The 22,707-nt window shown below is 40.4% G+C and overlaps 1 protein-coding gene across 1 annotated transcript in view; it reads left to right on the top strand.

Moving 5' to 3' along the window:
- Nucleotides 1–22,707, top strand: part of csgalnact1a (chondroitin sulfate N-acetylgalactosaminyltransferase 1a) — a 73,927-nt gene that overhangs the window by 14,273 nt on the left and 36,947 nt on the right. Inside the window, exons 2-3 of the mRNA XM_017711251.2 lie at nt 13,804–15,939; nt 17,612–17,888. Of these exons, the coding sequence (XP_017566740.1) occupies nt 15,523–15,939; nt 17,612–17,888 (694 nt within the window). The 5' untranslated portion in view covers nt 13,804–15,522. The remainder of the gene's footprint in view (nt 1–13,803; nt 15,940–17,611; nt 17,889–22,707) is intronic.

The following is a 22,707-nucleotide window of genomic DNA, read 5'->3' as shown; positions in this document are numbered from 1 at the left end:
TAATGGATGGATGGATGGATGGATATATATATATATATATATATATATATATATTATGACCACCTACGCTCTATGCTCATTGTCTGTTTTATCAGCTCTACTTATTATATAGATGCACTTTGTAGTCCTACAATTACAGAATGTAGTCCATCTGTTTCTCTGCATACTTTGTTAACCCCCTTTTACCCTGTTATTCAGTGGCCAGGACCCCTATGAACATCACAGAGCAGGTACTATTTGGGTGGTGGGTCATTCTCAGCACTGCAGATTTGGTGGTGGTGTGTTAGTGTGTGTTGTATGTTTTGTGCTGGTCTGAGTGGATCAGACATAGCAGTGCTGCTGGAGTTTGTCGCCCACTGCCACATTAATGTGGACTCTTCCCATTTAGAGATACAGGCACTTGATGAGTGGCAGGCAAGGATCATCGCATGGGCACGTTCTCAGGGGTCTGAACCATGAGGGGGACCCACGAGGAATTATGACAGTTATGACGATAGCTTTTTTGACTTTACTAGGCAAAAAGTTCTCATTTGTCATTTTGCCAGAGCTGAACAAAATACTGATGCTCTCCATATTTTTCTGAACATCTACATCATTTTCTCCATTGCTTAGCCATCGTCCACCTTTAACTCAGTCAAGCTTTCACACTGCTTTGTGATCAGGACAGCCAAATCCGAACACATTCTGGTCACAGTGGACCTCATTTACCAATATCTTCCTAAGTTTGTTCTTAAATGTGTTCTTGAAAAAGATCATAAGCCAGTGGTTGGCAAACCGCATGTTAAGAAGGGCCATTTTGTCCTTTCAACAAAAATTAAACCACCTTGGGAGCCACAACATATTCAATAAAACAAATTTTATTGAAGTAATGTTTTACCATCTTGGCTGTAAATATGTCTCAGTATATGCTAATGTATTATTGTAGACTAAGAATATAATATAAATGAAAAACAGACTTACTTTGCTCTGCTTTAAGCTTTAGCTCAGTTATAGCGGCTTTTCTCGCTTCTCTGGCAGGAAACTTTTCCTCAAAAGTAGAATAGTTTCTTGTAAAATGTCTCTCACCATTCACCTTTTCATGAGGCTGTCAGCTTCTCATCTGTCAGCTTCTTGTTCGAATTTTCCCGTTCCACCTTAAATGGTGCCTGAGGTGGCAGAATGTAAAAGCTGCCACATTTCAGATGGAATGGGAAAATTTGAACAAGAAGCTGACAGATGAGAAGCTGATTTCAATTCTGTGACTTTTCTCTTTGCAGATTAAATGTATCAAGAAATGAACTGGAGTGATTTATAAATGTAAATATGTTCATTAATCTCTGAATGATTTGAATTAACAGTTAACTCCAGTGCTTACCTAAGAATAAATCCCAAATAAGAAAACACTGGTAAATGTCAGAATCTTCGTGGAAAAACTATGTGGGTTTTAAGAAGAAATTTCTTCTTAAGAATGGTCTGTAAATGAGGCCCTTTGTGTGATCAACTACCCCCGGATCACATAAGAAACACATTACACATCTTTTAAATACATGTTTGGACAGCAGCCAGAAACAGGATGCATTTTAATGGCAAAGTGTGTGTGTGTGTGTGTGTGTGTGTGTGTGTGTGTGTGTGTGTGTGTGTGTGTGTGTGTGTGTGTGTGTGTGTTTAAAGATGGTGTTTTACGGGAGGCCAGATGGAGGAACGAGTACATCCAGCTTTAATTAGAGAGAGAATCACCTGAGGCCTAGAATACACATACATAACACCCCCCATAACTTTCCCACTTTCTTTTCACTCTCATTTTCTTTTTCCCACCTCTTTTCTCTCTTTTCACAGTCTTTCTTCTTTCTGTCTGTCTGGCTCTCATTTCTCATTCACTTCCCACTCTTGCTCATTCTCTCTGTTTGTCCATTTCTTCTCTTCATTCTCTTCTCTCTCTATATTCTTTCTCTGTCTCTCTCTTCTTTCTTTCTCTTTTCTTTGTCACTTTCTCACCTTTTCTCTCTCTTCACTCTTGTCTTTTGTTCTTCTTTCTTCCTCTGTAGTTTTTTGTCTCTTTCTCTTTCTCTATCCTGTTCTCTCTCTTGCTTTCCCTCTCCCACTCATTCTCTCTCACCCTTGTCTGTTTGTTTCTGTTTTTCTTCTCTTCTGTCTCCACGCTCTCTCACTCCTTTTCTCTTTAATTCTCTTCTCTCTTTCTCTATCCAACATTTATTTCTTTTCAGTCTCCCCTCCTTCTGTCTCTTTTTTTTCTTTCTTTCTCTCTTCTTTTTCTCTTCCTACCATTTTCTCTCTCTTTGCTCTCTCTCTCTCTTTATGGTCTCAGTTTCATTTCTCATTCTCTCTCCGTTTTCAGTCTCACTCGCTTTCTCTCACCCTATCTGTCACCATTTCTCTTTTCTATTTCTCTGCTCTTTTCTGTATACCCACAGCAATAAAACTGTGGGGGGCTCTCTGTCTCTCTCTGTCTGTCTCTCTCTCTCTCTCTCTCTCGCTCTCTCTCTCTCTCTTTCTCTCTCTCTGCCAGATATCTTCTTGTGCTAAATTGTCGTTCTGTCTCCTCTTCAAAGGCTGCTCATTCTCTGGGGATTAGTATGTGTCTCCTCTCTGAGAATTATGGGACTGTGTGTCTGTGTGTCTGTGTGTGTGTGTGTGTGTGTGTGTGTGTGTTTTCAGCTCTGGACTTTTGAACTGTAAAACGGTGAAGGCTAGAGATGTCACCTTGAGAAAAACAGCAGTTATATTTAAGGATGTATAGTATATTTAAAATATTATGTCATGATCTTTTTTCATGAAGGCTTTTTCATGATGTAAAATGTGATTGGTCAACAAGTCAGGAACACAGCCTCTGATTGGTTGACTGGTCAGGAACACAGGAACTTGACTGTTTGGTCGACAGACTCATCAGCAGCATCAGTGGATGGCTAACAGCTATGCTCTCAACAGCAGTTATTAGGACGTGTTTGTATAAAAGAAGGAGTGCCCTTCTTTCTTTGTGCAGAAGACTTAATAAACTCTTTGATTGATTAAGAGAGTCGTTCTGTCTTCCTGCACCGAGCGCTCCCGCTGCAACTGAGACTTTCCACAGGACAGGTGATCCACTCTCTGGTTCCTCTTCATGAACGGACCAAAAACGGCCGGTCCTTTCAGTTCAACACAGAGAAGCAGAGAAATAATGATAGAAGAAAAGTTTTGCATTTGCCCAGGTCTGCAGTCTACTGGCATTGGAGGCAATTCCAAATTAGAATGTTGAGGTTAACGTTCCACCATTCATTCAGATGAAAGTATGTAACAAAGTAAATAAGTAGCAAGTTTGTCCAGCACACTGTAAAACTTTTAGTAGTTGGTATGTCTCTCTCTCTCGCCTCCTCCTCCTCCTCCTCCTCCTCCTCCAGTCAGAGCATTTCTGTGTGAGCTCACTTAGGAAACATGTTTCTGTGTGTGTGTACACACTTACTGCAATCAGCATTAACAAGCATGATTTAGTCCATTTCGCTGTTTGTTAATAATTCCTGGGTGTGTGTGCGCATGTGAGCGAGAAGCTGCACTGGAACTTCTGTGAGAGACAGGGGAGAGAGAGAGAGATACAAAAGACAGAAATACCACAAGGCAAAGGTATCAAAAGACAATAAAATGCCAAAAGAGAGATAAGAGAGAGTAAAATTTAAAAGAGACTGAGAGCTGCGGAGTAAAAAAAAGAGAGACAGAGAGATCCCATGAGAGAGAGATAGTAAAATAGAGAGAGATGACTATATCAAAAGAAAAAGAGACATAACAAAATAGAGTTTGTGAGGTACACACTGAGCTACAAAGTGAGAAAAAAAGAGAGATGGCAAATATGAGACTTCAAAGGAGCAAGAGAGAGACACCAATAAAATGACAGAGATGCCAAAGAAATGGGAAATACTACAGAGAAAGAGAGAGAGAGAGAGAGAGAGAGAGAGAGATACAAAAAGAGAGTTACAGGGCAAGTGAAAAGAGACACCAGAAGAGTGCGGCCTTAAAAGAATGATGGATACCAAAAAGTGAGACAAGGAATGAAACCTCAAAAGAATTAGAGACACCAAAGGAATGACTGGTATCAAATATGTGAGACTCCAAAAGAATGAGAGATACCAAAAAAGTGAGACCCCAAAAGAGTAAGATATACAAAAAGAATCATGGATACCAAAAATGAGACTCCAAAACAATGAGGTACCAAAAGAGGGAGATCTCAAAAGATACTAAAAGAGTCACAGAGTAAAAAAAAAAGATATCAAAAGAAACATAGTAAAATAGAGGCCTACAGAAGACATCAAAAGGAGATACCAAAAGAGAGAGAGCGAGAGATGCCAAAAGAGAATCATACCAAAAGACAGAGAGCTGCAAAATGAGGAAAACGCAGAAAAATCAGAGATCTGCAGCCTCTGCAGTTATATAGTCTGCGCTGCTTTGAAAGCTCCAGCGCATCGTCAGACTGCAGAAGCAGAAGTTTCTCCAAACTCTGCACACAGTTTGAGCTCACTCACTCCCAGAGAGCGACGCCAAACAGAGGAGAAAAAACACTGCATGGTTTCCTGTCTGCTCTGCAGTCCGCGCTGCTGATGGCTTGCAGGAAAGGATCTGCACTGGCATAAATCGGCTGTGTTTGCTAACTAGACAGTTCCTGAACATCTCCATGCTTTTACTGTAATTAATGTCCAGAGGGGGCAGATATTCACGGCAGCAGAGGAGTCCAAAGATCGTTAAAAAACACACAGGCTGCAGAAAGACACGAAGTACTGATTAGGTAATCAACTATAACAGCTCTGTAATAGATGATATTATTAACATTTTCCCTCAAAAATAATATATAGTTTATGATCCACTACGGAGTAAATAGTTCCTCCAGAAACATTTGTGAGATTTTATACAACACAGAGAATCATAGAATCAAAGAATCATAACCCAGTTGATTGGGAAATTAAGAATTTCATGTTACATTGAATCATTACTTACAGTAAATTCATTTAGCTATCATTCTTCAATATGTAAAATTTCATTTATTCCCTAAAGAATCATAACTGAATTGAATCACTGTGAAATTTAAAATGTCATAATGTATTGAATCATTTCTTAAAGAGTCATTACTGAATCAAATTGCTCACATGATACATGATGCATTGAATTGTCTCCTTAAGAGGAAAACTGAATTGAATTGTTGGGAAATGTTGTATTTCATGATGTATTGAATCGTTTCCTATAGAATAAAAGTGTAATTGTGGTAAGTTTAGTTCTGAGGTGGAGTTTTTGGAGGAGTTCTGGGTGCTGAGAGAACAACTGGCACAGAGAGAGAGAGAGAGAGAGAGAGACTGGGACACAGAAATTGGAGGTGTGAGCTCATAGAACGAGAATATACTGAGAGAGAAGGGAAACCGAGAGGAAAACACAAGAAAAAAAAGAAAGGACAGAGAGAGAAAGCAAGAAGAATACACTATAGAGTACAGAGAGAGTGAGTGCAAGAGAGGAAGAAGAAACAATTATAGAAAGAGAGAATGGAAACGTCGAAAAAGGGATAAAGAGGAAAAAAGAGAAGAGTAAGGGGTGAAGTAAGAGAGAAAAGAGAGGGGGAGGCAGAGCAAAAAAGTATCCAGAGAGAAAAATAATGCAAGAGAGAAAGAACTGTAGAGAGAACAGAGAGAAGAAAAGAGAACAGGAATATACAGGGAGAAGAGAGATGAAAAGGAAAAGAGGAAGAAGAGGGAAAGGAAGGGAATGAATGAGAGCAAAGTAGAGAGCGGAAGAGATGGAGAGGATGAGTGTGAAACTGTTGTACATATTCAGTGTATGTTATGGGTTAATGCTGCAAAAGTATTTGCGCCTCTTTCGCACCCTTAAAGCTGCTCTAAACAGTTCACTTCTCTGTACACTCTTTAAGGGGTTATGAACACTGTGTGTGTGTGTGTGTGTGTGTGTGTGTGTGTGTGTGTGTGTGTGTGTGTGTGTGTGTGTGTGTGTGTGTGTGTGTGTGTGTGTGAAAAACTCACAGGGTAAGTTTTTCTTCATCCAGAATGAACAGCTCTCTCTGATACACTCTCACAACACTAATCCTTTCATTCACAGCAGCTCCTGCTTCAGCCTGTAAAAGAGCTCAGTGTGCAGTGAGTCAACACCCGCACGCATTACACACACATTGCTACATTTCCTCTCTCTCTCTCTCTCCGAGACTGTTCCTCCTTCACTATAGCACAGTAGTGGTGCACAACTCTGGGTTTTCTAGAGTGGAATTGAGAATTTTAAGCAGGACAACTCCAGAGCTGGAGCTAAAGGGATACAGCAGAGATTAAACTGATTGACCTAAATGTATCCAATTTAACCAATTTCTTCTTTCAGCATTCTTTATTAAACTTAATGGTTCTGTTTTAGCTCCGTTCAGTTGGTTAACTTTGGTATATAATGTAAGTATGTAGACTACACAACCTTACTGTCGTATCTGTTATGGTACTTCTATGGACTGTTGTACAAAACTAGTTCAAACTGCAGTCTTTTGGTTTTGTTCACACCTGAAAGTCTAAACTAAGGTTCATGTTTATGTTACAGTGCATACATTTAATCTGTTTAGTCTTGATTTTACATTGCATTTCGTTGTGCACAGAAGAACATTACATGACATACCAGCGTTGCTTCATCACCTGCGTGGGCCACGTCTCCCTGTGCTTAACATTAGCAGTGTGCCACTTCAGGGGCTGCATCCTTCAAAGGATGTGGTTTATGAAGTCATGTTCCTTGAAGGCTGCATAGACCTGTGAAGGCTGATGTCTGCTCTATGGTGGATTTCCTGTTTGAGTCACAGCACTGCTGTTCCTGCCCTTATAGTTATATCACGAAACTGCGCTCCTGTCAACGTATTTTAAAGTTCTTTTAAAGACAGAGCCAGAAAGTTCGATTTTTTTTATTTATTTTTTTTCACTTATTAGAGCTGGAGATGCTTCTCTCTGTCTGCTCCTAAAACAAAATAAAAGGTTAGAGAAAGTTTTGCTTCAGACCACACTGGCTTTTTTTCATTTGTATTGTTAGCTATTGAACTCAGTTCAAACCCACTCACTTCTCTGCTGATTATGCCATGTTCTCGAATCCTCACTGGCACGCAATGAACCTTGGGATATGTTGGCTGGCGAAGAATCCTCACGTTGGCATGGAAAAGGACACATTTCTCAGCTGCATATGAAGGAGACTTCAAAATGGGACAGACTAGTCGTCCCGCTGTGACACACACAGCCTTCAAATGCAGCCTCTGAAGGATGCTGCCTCTAAATTGGGACACAGTTATTGATTGGTCTATAGAGGAGCTGACATCAGGAGCACGTGATGTCAGTGTGTTCTCAGTTTGACGGTCAGTTTTATTGGACCAAATTACAGTTAAACGTTTTATCTCATCCTCTCCTCATGTGCTATCATGGCTCATTTTACTTTTCCACCAACACCAACCAATTACAGTTAAATGTTTTATCTCATCCTCTCCTCATGTGCTATCATGGCTCATTTTACTTTTCCTGCTCTTTTTTCTTCTTCTGTTATTTAGTGGCTGACGATAGCCTGCCTACACTTACTGTAATTAGTCCAAAAGTCCGAATCATTCAGAGAAGTGTTTTCACACCGTGGTTTAGTTCAAAAAAGCCTGAAGGTTCCAACCAAGCAAGGTAGGTGTGAAAGCTTCCTGGCATTTTAGAGCAGGACGTGGGGCTGTATCTCTTCATGGCCACATGGTGAGCAGTTAAATTGAATTATTTTGAAGTAAATGTGTCCAAAAGCCTGAAAACCACTGTAGAGCATTAAGAATTGTCATAACTGAAACACATATTTTCTATAGTTAAATAAATGTTTTGTGTTTTAATGTAATATTATTGTATGTGTGTATAGCTGTGTTCAGCTGTTTACAGCTGTGTTTGCTAGTCAGGTACTGGCTAGTGTTTTTTTTAGTTCTGCTCAAAATAACTGTAATGCAAACTGTAACAGTAACTATAACTTACATATACACTGATCAGGCATAACAGTATGACCACCTCCTTGTTTCTACACTCATTGTCCATTTGACCAGCTCCACTTATTATATAGGTGCACTTTGTAGTGCTACAGTTACAGTGGACCCTCACAGAGCAGGTACTATTTGGGCGGTGGATCACTGCAGTAACACTGACGTGATGGTGGTGTGGTAGTGTGTGATGCATTGGTCTGAGTGGATCAGACACAGCTGTCAACAGAGCTCTCAGTGTTTAAAAACTCCAGCAGAATCAAGGAGGTGGTCATAATGTTCAGCCTGATTGGTGTATGTATAGGAGTGTAATGCCCATACCATATTTTTTGCACCTTAGCAGAGCTATGGTTATGTGTATATCGCTGCAGTCAAAGAAAACCTTGGATCCCCATTTTTATTTTTCATGTTTTTACATAAATTGAAAACGGCTGTTGCCCTTTATATTTGCGTGTAAATTTCATGAGGAATGGACCAAAAGAAATGTTCACTGTGAGGTGTACTCACTTGTGTGGCCAAAAAATGACTTCACACACACACACACACACACACACACACACACACACACACACACACACACACACACACACACACACACACATATATATATATATATATATATATATATATATATATACATTATCTCACAAAAGTGAGTACACACCTCACATTTCTGCAAATGGTTTATTATATTTTTTCATGGGACAGCACTGTAGAAATGAAACTTGGATATAACTTAAAGTAGACAGTGTACAGCTTGTATAGCAGTATAGATTTGTCTTAAGCCTCTGAAGCAAGAAATTCACCAGAGCTTCACAGGTTGCTACTGGAATCCTCTTTCACTTCTCCATGATGACATCACTGAGCTGGTGAATGTTAGATACCTTGCGCTCCTCCTCCTTCTGCTTGAGGATGCCCCACAGGTGCTAAATTGGGTTTAGGTCTGGAGACATACTTGGCCAGTCCATCACTTTTACCTTGAGCATGGCAGTTGTCATCGTGGAGGTGTGTTTTGGGTCATTGTCGAGTTGGAAAACTGCCATGCGGCACAGTTTCCAAAGGGAGGGGATCATGCTCTGCTTAGGAATGTCACAGTACATTTTGGAATTCATGTTTCCCTCATTGAACTGCAGCTCCCCAGTACCGGCAGCACTCATGCAGCTCCAGACCATGATGCTACCACCAACATGCTTGACCGTAGGCAAGAAACAGTTGTCTTGGTACTCCTCACCAAGGCATCACCACACATGCTGGACATCATCTGAGCTAAGCAAGTTTATCTTGATGTCGTCAGACCACGGGACATGGTTCCGATAATCCATGTTCTTGGACTGCTTGTCTTCAACAAACTGTTTTCGGGATTTCTCGTGCATCAGCTTCAGAAGAGGCTTCCTTCTGGGAAGACGCCCACACAGACCGAGTTGATGCATTGTGCAGCATATGGTCTGAGCACTTACAGGCTGACCTCCCTCTTCTTCAACCTCTGCAGCAATGCTGGCAGCACTCATGCGTCTATTTTTTGAAGCCAACCTCTGGATATGACGCTGAACACGTGGACTCAACTTCTTTGGTCGACTCTGGTGAGGCCTGTTCGGAGTGGGACCTGTCCTGGAAAACCACTGTATGAACTTGGCCACAGTGCTATAGTATTACGAGTATTTTTTTGCTTTATTTTTGCTATTTTCTTTTTCTTTTTTTTCAGTTTCAAGTCCTAGTCAGTGTTTTCAACTCTACACGCCATTTCAGCGTTTGAAGTCATGGTTTCTTTTGCATATGTGAGCACGTAAAACAAACTCAGACCCCTCTGAACGGCCTCAAAAACAAACCGAAGGTTGACCACTCTCGAGGTGGTCTCAGTTCGGTTTGTTTTGTGGTTCGATTAATTTGTGCATTGTGAAAACTAAACGGCCCCAATCCGCTTTAGCTTTGCTTTATGGTGAAGTCCTTGAGGCTCGCCATACACACAGCCACACTTGAACAGGTAAAACAGACCAGGGGTCATTTATGAGGTTCTACTCAGGATAAAGTTTGTCTGAGATCTGAGACAGACAGCAGCGCTGACAGTAAAGTGATAAGACGCGAGAGCTCGCGTGATTTTACTGTGTTAAAGGCTCGAGCTGCTTTCACACTGAACGCTGAACGAATGAAACTTCGCCGAATGGAGCTTCAGTGAAAACCGCAGCCGAAAACGGAGCCCACCTCGGCAGGCCTGTGGGGCCATTTTTCCAATTTTGCACGATGCACTAAGGCCAATCGTTTCAGTGCAGCCAATAGGAGAGCGGCAGGCGGTCTGGTGGTTCTTCTCGTCACCTGATAGGTCGGATTTATCAGAAAACGCTGCCCACTTGGCGAGCGCTGTGCACCGTGAGTGCTGTGAAAGGGGTCTAATGGAGCTGTGGTCCGAACAAGAAGTGGTCTCAGCTCTCAAAGGACCAGAAAGAAAACGGAGTCCTCTTTAGAGTTCACTTATAGTGTGAACACAAAAAGAACTGAGGCCATTTGCAGTGGGTTCCCTTCTAGGTTCACTTTAACAGAACTTGGTTTGGTTCTTTTAAAACGAACTATATGTGAAAACACTGTAACTCTGAGCTAATTTGCTGGAAATATCCACATAAAACGCAGTGCTTTTGTGTTTGATGTTTTCACATCTTTGATTTTAGATTTGTCAGTTAACACTAAATCACAGACTAATGATGGTCGTTTATCAGTCAAAACAATTTACCTAAATTCACATCCCAACTAGATACAAGGTAGGTGTGTGTGTGTATGTGTGAATGCCTCATGTGTGCTTAGCTCACACTGTGCCACTTCATTCGGTTTTCCCATAATCCCCTGCTTTAACACTGCGCTCTCACTTTCTCACTCGCTCACTGTTGAGTTGAATGCTTTGCTTGGCTCAGTGCGGCTGCACGCCAGACATTCAGGTCAGTGTAGAACAAGCGCAGTGTGTTTTCAGACTGAGAACACACACACACACACACACACACGAACCCTGTGCCCTTTGCTGCTTCTAACATATTAGACCTTTATATTTATTTAAATTTCAGTTTAAGCCTTTGGTTTAGGTTCGGTTAATGAGGCTAATGTAGGCTGATAATGTCAGGCTGACATTTTTAATAATGCATGTTTAAAGCAGCACTATTTCCTTATTGATTAGCATTCGGATGGCCTTTAGTGACCTATTTATAGGTCTTCACTGACCTATTTGGGTGATGTATAGGCAGTTTGAACTTTATGGGAACATGGATTAAAGCCAGACGTACACTGTACGATTTTTAGCCTGATTTGAGCCCTGATTTGCTACTTCAGACAAATCTTGACTGATATTTTAAAACTGAAGGAGTGATTTAGTAAACAGCCAGTGTGAAAGCTTGTAGAAAGGAAAAAACAAACATTGTGTCCATTTTACCATCTTGGCTGTAAATATGTCTCTGTGTATACTAATATATTACTATAGGCTAAAGAAATATAAGCTAAATGAAAACGCAGACTTACTTTGCACTACTTTAAACTTTAGCTCAGCCATAGCAACTTTTCTCACACCTCCGACAGGAAACTGTTCCCCTAAAGTAGAATAGTTTCTTGTAAAATGTCACTCAACTGTGAACGAGAAACTGACTTTAGCCTCGCAACTTTTTAGTGTTTCACAGATTCTTGTTGCAGAGTAAACGTTTCAGGTACAGTGCTTGTAAATACAAGTCAATTTATCTCCAAATGATTGATGTTCATCTTAAATCTTTCTCTTTACCATTTTGTTAGCTACTAGCTAGGCGAGATTGTTTTCTGCGTTGCTGTCTGACCAGCAGTCTGTGTGCAAACCTTCAGGGTTAAAGGGTGAATTAGCAGTTCTACATTAATTCCATCGTTTAAGACCATTTGTTGTGAAAATTGTGTTAGAACAATCAGCAGAGCTTTATTTTACTGAAAAAGAGGATAATTTTACCCTAAAAATCTAATTATGTGGAGCCGCAATGGGGCAGTAAAACCGCTGCATGCAGCACATGCATGTTGCCGACCCCTGTTATTGACCTCTCCTGCAGCTTTGGTGAGGTCAATCTTGCATCACTTCAGTGCATTAGAGATCTGTGTGGTAATGATTTCATCCCACTCCTGCCTTCTCCCACAGAAAATCTGTACTGTTTGTCCTTCTTGTGCCTGCAACCTAAACATCTTGTTCCGTTTCCACCCACAGTCCTGTATAGCTGTTTTCCATCTGCATTAGTTACGTCTGAAAATGACTGCTGTAGGTCAGACTGGCCTTTAGTGTACAGTACAAATGTTAGCTTGCATGTGATAGTATTCAGATTTCAACTCTTTAACAAACTTGATCAGAAATAAAATGTAATTATGGCAAAAAATATTGGTTTTGAAGCATTTGTTTACAACATGGTAAGATAGCAGCAGTTTTTAAAACAGCATTCATTTTTCTCATGTAGAAAACCAGCTTAAACTCTTACTATTGGCTTGACACTGACTACAGAATGATTCATGACTTCAGAGGCCTACTGGATAATTGAGGAGTTACTTGGTGAAAACTGGCAAATGCACAAGTGCCTTGTAAACCAGAACTTCAAAGTGCCCGCTTTCTCGCTTCTCGCAAGTTAGTGAAATGCTTCTGCAGCTCTTATACATTTGTGGTTGAGACATATGCTGGAATATATAATATCCAGAATGTTTGGAGACACTATCAGATCATGTATGGTTACAAACTGCTGCTTGAGGAAAAAATGAGGAATCTGTTCTGATGGCATGTGGATGCAAAACATGAACCTTTAGCTTTCTAGCTTGACTGTAATTTAACCATCACTTAGCTATAATATTCTATTTATACCAATAGTTAAATGTTCCTTTGCGGATAAAGGACACAGTGTGAGATTCAGCATAAAGAATAAAGAAATTAATTGTATTATTAAACAAACACTCAAACCCAGGATTAACTGCTCTCAATATACAGCGCGTAAGGGTTTGTTTCTAGATTCTAAAGCTTTAGGCCTGTCTTAGCCGGATGGTCACACATTTGACCCCCTGAGGCAACAGGATGTGACTGAGGTGCCCTTGTGCAAGGCACCTAACCCCCAACTGCTCCTCAGGCATTGTGGATAGGGCTGCGTACTGCTCTGGGCAAGTGTACTGACTGCCCCCCCTAGTGTGTGCCCTCACTAGTGTATGTGGTGTTTCACTGCACGGATGGGTTAGAATGCGGAGGTGAAATTTCCCTGTTGTGGGACTTAATCTTCAAAATTCAACAAAATATGAGACCTGGTCATTTATTTCTTGAGGAAAGTGATCCAATATAACATAGTTGTGAGTGGCAAAAGTATGTGAACCATTGCTTTAAGCATCTGGTGGTGACCCCTTATGCAGCAATAATTGCAACTGAAAATGTCCAGTAACTGCTTAGTCCTGCACATCAGTTTGGTGGAATTTTATCCCATTCTTCCATACAAAACAGCATCAACTGTGTTATGTTGGTGGGTTTCCTCTCAGGAACTGCTGTCTTCCACAACATTTCTATAGGATTAAGGTCAGAGTGACTGTCTTGCTTCATGACCCACGTTCTCTTGAGTTTCAGCTCACAGACAGATGCCCTGACATTTTTCCTTTTGGATTTGCTGGTATAATTAAGTTCAGTTGGTTCCCCACTCCACGACCCTAAGGGAGAAGCGGCTCAGAACGTTGTGTGTGTGTGTGTGTGTGTGTGTGTGTGTGTGTGTGTGTGTGTGTGTGTGTGTGTGTGTGTGTGTGTGTGTGTGGTTCCCCACTGGCAAAATCAGCCCAGTGTGTTCATAGAACTGGTTTATAAATGTTATCTTCCTTTGTGCTTTTCCATACAGGCGAATATTTGTGGATGAGACAGTCGGTGGGATATGAAATATGCAAGACGTTTGGAGAACATGTCGGATCGGGTATGGTTACGAACTGAGGAAAAAATAAACACGAGACGGCATCCATTCTGATGGCACGTGGGTGCAAAACATGAACCTTCACAGATATGTGATGGCGAGACTTCATGTTTTATGAGACTACATGAATGAGTCTTCTACTTGAAGCTCTAAGGAGCAGCATATGGACCCAGGGACGAGGATTATTCACTGAGGAATTTGTTTTTTGTCTTTCTGGACAAAATGTGTCATCATCGCACAGTCCAACAGCATGAAAACATACTCCTGGGAGATTCTAACACTATGGCAGAGCGGACTTGAGCATTGTAGTCATTTCAGTCATGTCTGAGTCACTGCTGGAGAAAGAGAGAGAGAGACAGAGAGAGAGCAGCAATAATAACACAGCATCTCTAACAGGATTGTGAGGGTGAGAGACATTAAGAAGACATAAAGAGAGAGAGGAAAGTAGATTTTCAGAGCATGTTATGGGTAAAAATGGTGAACTCAAGTATTTGTACATTTATAGCAGGGAATAATAAGCCTGCAATTTGGAGGGTTAATATTTTATTAATTTCGTCCTCTGTTTAATACCTTGTATTTACTCCAAACAGTTTGTTAGCTGCTCTACACACTCTTAACACGAGTTAAAAGAGAAGTTGTGTAAAGAGGGTGAAACAAGGACAGACAGGCTGATTTCGAACAAATGTTCCTTTGTGTCCTTTAAAAAAGGGAACGTGATAGTCTAGCTCCCCCAGACAAAACTCTCACCCATCCTGTCTCGTATCAAAGGCTAAATAGCTTCAGCAAAGACAGCCAAAACTGGCTGATCTGTGCGCTGTTTTCTGATTAGCTGTTCCTGAGCAATAGATTGCAGTAATCCAGGGCTACAACTAAGAATTATGTCCTTGGTGCAGCAACAAAATATCATCCCTGATCCACAGATGCTGCAAAACTTTGAACATTCCAGGTTTTCTTTTATGGTGCAAGAAAATAATGCAAGCCATATCGCCCCCTACATTTCCTGTAGTGTATTATAGTCTGTCAGAAGGACTGTGTGGATCATATGAACATTACAGAGTGTTTTTTTAAATTAAACAATATAAGCCATATCGCCCCCTACACTTCCTGTCGTGTATTCCAGTCTGTCAGAATGACTGAATGGTTTATATGAACATTATAGAGTAGTTTTTAACCCTTGAAACTTTAAGGACTTATCAACAGATCCAGATATGCAATTTATACCAAATAATGTATAGTAGCTAGCATTGTTATACTAAGTAATAAATCTTAATATTCAGGTTAAGAACCGAACAATAAGATGGCAGTTCAAGAGTTGAAGTAAATAAATAAAAAATCCGCATTGCCCTTATTTCCGTTGTTGATGTCACTGACTTTAATGAATTTAAACGTTAATTAATCACATCCCTACTAACTATCATATTGCAGTTTGTTGAAATGGACTGTATGAACTTCATAGAGACTTACAGAAGGCTTATTTATATGTTTTTACATATTTGACATTGACTGACTGATTTATCGTCATGTATTCATGATTGGCCCTTTTTAAGTATACCTACTGCATTGACAATTCATGTTGGCCTTTTTTATTGACAGAATTTATTTGCTGTCACTGAATTTATTTGCTGTCACTGCAGCAGCGTTTTGGTAGCGATGTTGCGCAGAGGTCTTGTGTCGTGTTTGTCTCGTGTGGGTGCAGTTTTGGTGCTTGTGTGCTGCTCGCTCTCTCTCCTCTATGTCATTACCTGCAGCCCTCACACTGATGACTCGCTGACTGGCCCCCAGTTGCCCAGGACGGGCCCTGCAGGGTCACCTGGAGGTCATGGTGTGCTCAGCGGCGCCCCCCAGGGCCCATCGGGTGGACGGGAGAATTACCAGGCCCTCCTGCAGGAGCGCGAGGAGCAGCACCGACAGCACATCTCCAGCCTGAAGAAACAGATTGCCCAGTTGAAGGAGGCCCTGCAGGAGCGTGGGGAGCCAATAAAGGGAGAAAAGGAGTCTCCAGAGAAAGGAGGAGAGAGACAGGCGGGCGCAGCGGCGATTGAGGAGAGAAGCCACACTGACCTGCAGGTAAACTCGACCTCATAGCCCTTTTAATTAATTCATAATTGGGAAATATGTGTACTGAGTTTTATTTAATTGCCCCCTGTAGTTTATCTACAAATACTTTAATTGTTAATAATTAACAGCATTTATGACATGCATATGACATGGAATGTAGAGAGCCAATCAACAGTCTAGGTTTTTGGAACAAGTATGTTCCTGGGCTTAAGGTCATGAATGCTGATTGGATAGGATTTTTCAAGTAATTTTGTTTTGATGTCTAGCTGAAGTTTTTGGGCCAAGGTTAATAGTTTAGAGCTGGTGTAGTTACATTGTATTTGATTGTATTTAATTGTGTTTGATTTGGAAGTTCTTGGTATGGTTTGGTAGTTTATGGAATGGTTTGCTCATTCTTGATATACAGTATTTTGGTAGTTCTCGGTATGGATTATTGGTAGTTTTGAAATGGTTTGGTAGTTTTTGGAATGGTTTGTTCATTTTTGGTATGGTTTGATAGTTCTTGGTATGATTTTGGTCCTTCTTGGTGTGGTTTGGTAGTTCTTGGTATGGTTTGGTAGTTTTTGGAATGGTTTGTTCATTCTTGGTATGGTTTGGTAGGTCTTGATATGGTTTGATAGTTGTTGGTATGATTTGGTCCTTCTTCATGTGGTTTGGTAATTTGGGGTATGGCTTGATAGTTCATGGTATGGTTTGGTAGTTCTTTGTATGTTTTTGTGGTTCTTGGTATGGTTTGGTATTTCTTGCTGTGGTTTGGTAGATCATGGTATGGTTTGATAGTTCATGGTACGGTTTGGTAGTTCTTAATATGATTTGGTGGTTCTTGATGTAGTTTGGTAGTTCTTGGTATGATTTGCTTGCTCTTACTATGTTTTGTTAGTTTTTGCTTTTAAATTAATAAAATATGTTTTTATAGCCTATAAATCACTTCTTGTTACAATCCTAAATATGTAATATAATCAAAAGGCTACTGTTGCTGTTGCTATGCATTTAGATTTTTAATAACTGATGTACATATGTTGTTAGTCCTATTTTATATTTGGTAAGGGAAGCCATTCTGTGAAATAACAATAACGAGCATGACAACATGTGCAAAAAAGTTCTACCTCAGGCTACTTCAGAATATTCCAAAGTCATATAAGGACTAACCCAGAGCATAGAATAACGGTACACATTAAAATAAAACAGATTTCAAAACAAATACAGTTACTTGCATGCATCTTAAAGCTGTGACAGCACATCATAATGGAATTTACCAGCAATTCATGGTGATCGTCTCAAGCCTGGTAAACACAAGCTTGGGGCACCAAAATGAAGGTTTGCTTGAAATTTTATCTATGATTTTTCTGATTTAAACATTTTTGAGAAGACCAGCTGCCTGTTCCTTCTAATACATATGTCATAGTCTTTATTACTCTTCAAAATTTAAACACTGAAAGTATCTAGCACCAGCTAACTCTGTGAACTGTTCCGCTGCTATGTGCTGTTGTGAGTGAATGGCTAGACTTCGAGCCTTTGATGCTAATCCTGGAATGAGTAACAGAAAATATCTTAAATGTGTGTCATTGATGCTTTTTAAAGTAACTGTTATTATTTGTTTGCACATGTGTTTTACAGTTGTTTCTCATAAAACAATGTATAAACTGTTACTTGATCAATGCTTTGACACTTTTACTTGAAGGAGTTCCTGCGCAGTCAGCTGTCCCGGGCAGAGGTTCACTCAGGTGTGCGGCTGCCAAGCGAGTATTCTGTGGTGCCGTTTGAGAGTTTCACGCTGCAGCGTGTGTACCAGCTGGAGATGGGGCTGACACGGCACCCAGAGGAGAAACCGGTGAGGAAGGACCGGCGGGATGAAATCAACGAAGTGCTGGAGAGCGCCCTGCAGACCCTCAACACACCAAACCTGAGCAGAGACAGGACCGCCAGCAAGGTCTACAGTCCTGCTGACTTCATAGAGGGTCAGTTCACTTCCGTTTTATCTGTGGAGCACCTTTTACAGTAGATATTATGACAGAAATAAAGGATATGTTTTCTAAACTTTAACATGGGTGCATTAAACTGTTAAATCTTAGAAATCTCAGTGATTTCTAATTACTAAAGTCATTTCAGAAGCTTGGTGTAGTTTTATATGAATAATTTCTGACTCTTAGCTCATTGAAACAAGTGGAGAAACTGAAAAGTGCAAATTCTAAGCTTTCAATTCACACCACAGGTTTCTAAGTAGAAGAGCCGATATAATGTCAAAATTTGAATTTGTTGATAAGTTATTGATCAAGTTTATATGCGCTTAATAATCGAATAACTGCAGATTGTGTCTGTAACTGGTTCAATGTGTTTTCATGCATTTGAGTAACCAGATAATAAGAAAACTCCAGGTCTACTTGCATCAGGCAGTAATCGGATCAATGCTTCACAACCAGCCAATAAACTCACAGAATAAGAGGCGACGTAAAAGTAGCATAAAACTCAAACATCATGTGCGGCTTTTTTTTAAACATTAAGTCACTTTAGTGGAAAATATGAACATCTAGAACATGAAGAATATTTAAATCCTTCATTTCATCTAGCATGTTGTTGGTTTCAGCATCCAAAGTGTTGTGCCTTGCGGGTGCTGTGTAAAACACTGCTTGCTGTTTTTGGGACAGCGCTCTGTTTTCATACATGTGCAAACTGAGAGAAATGAAAGAAATGAGAGTAAGGGTATGCATGCACTGAGAAATCCAATTACTGAGCCCAAATCCAGCCTCTTTATGAGATTTCCAGAAATCCGATAACGGCTTTAATTTGATCTAAGAAATTTGAGTATGTTGTTTACACGACCGCCTTAGTAATCAGATAACTGATTGTAGTATTGGGGTGCATGTAAATGGTGTGTGCAGTCTTGTTTTGCAGAAAGAAAAACATCCTTTTACATTTTTTGTCATTTTTGGAACGTAAACACAAAAGCACTTATTCAGTATAGAATGGGAGTCAAATGTACATTTATTGCATAACTGTTTACTTAATGATGAAACTTTAAATAGTACATCAAATTAACAATAGCTCAACATCAAAGGAAGGCTATAAATGAATGAATGCAAACGGGCGTCATTCCATCAGCTTCAGATCTTTTTGCAAATGAATTTCACAGATTTAGTCATACATTATAGATTATGAACATTTCAAACTGAGCTGGTCTTTCATTCTGAATGTCCACCATAAAAAAGTAAAATAGGGAGATAATCAAAGAGAAAAACTGGCCAAGAAATGGTGAAAAAGTAAGAAACAAATAAATGAATTAGCAGTGTTTTTTTTTGTTATTTTCACTAATTAGCACTTGTTGAGAGATGTCTCACAAACAAGTTAAATGAGCATGTAATCACACATAATTTAACGTGAATAATCAAAAACAGGTGAGATCTTCAGTTCTAGATTTGTACTGTTGAGAGTCAGAGAGGAAAATTACAGCAGCAAGATATATTTGGCCACAAAAAGGTCACATGAATAAATTGTGAAGCTTCTCCTGACACTTTTAGCCTCTCTTGCTCTCTCTCACTCTCTTTCGCTCACTCTTGTCTTGAAGAACATCAGAGATGTGTTTCCACAGTGGCTTAGTTTCAGAGCTGAGTGATATGGGGAGAAAAATGATTGCTATGAATATTGTAACGAAGTACCTCAATAATACTAAATGTAACGATAATCAAGAGTAAATAGAGAAATGTCATTAATTACTGTTACAGAAATTGGCATAAAAAAATAACCCTGATACTGTAAATTTTTATTAACCCTTTAAAATGTCAAGCATATTACAGACTAGGCCTTATTACTCAGTACCTGGAGGGGCTTCAGTGCAAACTGGCTGAGCTTTTCTTATATTATAGAAGAGTGTAATAAAACTTTTGGCCCTGGTCATTTAAGATCTTAAATGGGGTTATGAAGTTTAGGGGAATGCCCAAAATTCTACTCCCTAAATATTGTCCCCTCTCCCTTCAGTTTCCTGTGACGAAAACATTGCTTCCCCCCACCATCCCATCTCCTCCCACTCTTCAATGATTGCTGTTTCTTGCGAAAGGACAGGGTGGGAAGGAAGGACTTCCTCCATCTCAGCAAACTTCTGCCCAAGCTTTGTAAAGTGTTAAAAACCCCCAACCCGACACCTCTGACTGGATTATTTCAGTCTTTACAGGGTGACTCACAGCATTGCCCACTCATCGTATTTTATCCTGGTTTTGTTCTCCTCACTCATTAATGACAGTTTTAACAAAAATACATAGTGCAGCTTCACAGAACATTTGTAAATGCCTCAATAATAAATAACATCTCTCTTGTAGCATCTCTAGTGTTTGCTGGCCTCTGATGGGACTTTCCTGGCCTCATTTTCTGTAGCATCACTTTTATAAATAATGTTTTTGTAAACAATTAAGTTTATGATTTGAGGAACACTCATCTAATCGAAAACATGCAGAAAAGCAGCAGGGATGATGTGGAAAAGTGGAACTCAGCATCAGTGACACTGTGTGAGAAGGGCAAGGCAGCATTAGACTGGAGTAACAACCTGCCCCCCGACTGGCGAAACTACACCCCACCATTGAGTATGATATTGATATTGATAAATGTCATAGTTTTGTCTGCACAGAGACATTTCTGGCCTCCTGAACAAAATCTTTTGGCTTGCTTGCATCCCCACCTCTCCTCAAATTCATGGGGTTTAAATCTACGCTCTTAAAAAATGCTTCTTCAAGGGCGCTTTAGTGAAAAGTGGTTCTGTGTAGAACCAAGAACACTCAAAGAACTTTGCACGCTTAAAAGGTTCTTTGCATGATGAAAACATTTTCAGATTGATGGAGGATGTGTAAACCTTTTTTTTAAATGGTTCTAAGGGTTATTTTATTGTTACAAATTTGACATTGTAGCAAGAGCAGAAGCTTTGTGGTGCTGAAGAACCATTTTACCATGCAGAGAGCCATTTAAGCATGCATCAAGCATGCATCCTAACCCTAACCTTGACATCAACCCAAAACCTAATTTTAAACCACACCCTGGCCCTAATCCTACCCTTAACCTTAACATCAACCCAAAACCTAATTCTAACCCTCACCCTGGCCCTAATCCTAACCCTCACCTTAACCTCAACCCAAAACCTTATCCTAAACTCTAGCCCTGGCCCTAATCCCTACATTAACATCAACCCAAAACCTAATTCTAACCCTCACTCTGGCCCTATCTTAACCTTATCCAAAACCCTAATCCAGTTAAGCTCCAGTAACAGAATTGTGTCAGTGTGTCTGTAACAGCTTGTGAAGTATTCACTGCTGCTAGCCACGTTTACATGCAGCCTGATAATGCGCTAATAATCCAACTTATAGCTTAATTGGAATAAAATTCGTCCATGTAAACCCCTAAATCAGAATAGGCTAGTCCGATTGAGGCCGTTCAGAATACAGTTTCAAAGTAATTGAACGAGGTGGGTAATCCTGTACATAAATCCATTAAATAGAAGAATAATACAATGGGGCAAAAAAAGTATTTAGTCAGCCACTGATTGTGCAAGTGGCTCCTACTTAGAAAGATGAGAGAGGTCTGTAATTTTCATCATAGGTGCACTTCAACTATGAGAGACAATATGAGGAAAAAAATCCAGGAAATCACATTGTAGGATTTTTAAAGAATTTATTTGTAAATTATGGTGGAAAATAAGTATTTGGTCACCCACAAACAAGCAAGATTTCTGGCTCTCACAGACCTGTAACTTCTTCTATAAGATGCTCTTCTGTCTTTCATCGTTACCTGTATTAATGGCACCTGTTTGACCTCATTATCTGTATAATAGACACCTGTCCACAGCCTCAAACAGTCAGACTCCAAACTTAAACATGCTCAAGACCAAAGAGCTGTCATAGGACACCAGAAAGAAAATTGCAGACCTGCACCAGGCTGGGAAGAGTGAATCTACAAAAGGCAAGCAGGTTGGTGTGAATAAATCAACTGTGGGAGCAACTGTAAGAAAATGGAAGCCATACAAGACCACTGATAATCTCCCTCGATCTGGGCCCCATGCACAATCTCATCCTGTGGGGTCAAAATGATCATGAGAACGGTGAACAAAAATCCTAGAACTACACGGAGGGACCTGATGAATGACCTGCAGAGAGCTGGGACCAAAGTAACAAAGGCTATCCTCAGTAACACACCACGCCAAGAGGGACTCAAATCCTGCAGTGCCAGGCGTGTCCCCCTGCTTAAGCCAGTACATGTCCAGGCCCATCTGAAGTTTGCCAGAGAGCATATGGATGATCTAGAAGGGGATTGGGAGAATATCATGTGGTCAGATGAAATCAAAATAGAACTCTTTGGTAAAAACTCAACTCATCGTTTTTGGAGGAAGAAGAATGCTGAGTTGCATCCCAAGAACACCATACCTACTGTGAAGCACGGGGGTGGAAACATCAGGCTTTGGGGCTGTTTTTCTGCAAAGGGGACAGGACGACTGATTCGTGTTAAGGGAAGAATGAACGGGGCCATGTATTGTGATATTTTAGCCCAAAACCTCCTTCCATCAATGAGAGCATTGAAGATGGAACGTGGCTGGGTCTTCCAGCATGACAACAATCCCAAACACACCCCTCGGGCAACGAAGGAGTGGCTCCGTAAAAAGCATTTCAAGGTCCTGGAGTGGCCTAGCCAGTCTCCAGACCTCGACCCCATAGAAAATTTGTGGAGGGAGTTGAAAGTCCGTGTTGCCCAGCGACAGCCCCAAAACATCACTGCTCTAGGAGATCTGCAGGAGGAATGGGCCAA

The sequence above is a fragment of the Pygocentrus nattereri genome, chromosome 18 (assembly GCF_015220715.1).
Source record: "Pygocentrus nattereri isolate fPygNat1 chromosome 18, fPygNat1.pri, whole genome shotgun sequence".
NCBI lineage: Eukaryota > Metazoa > Chordata > Actinopteri > Characiformes > Serrasalmidae > Pygocentrus > Pygocentrus nattereri.
This window is presented reverse-complemented; position numbering and strand designations above follow the sequence as displayed.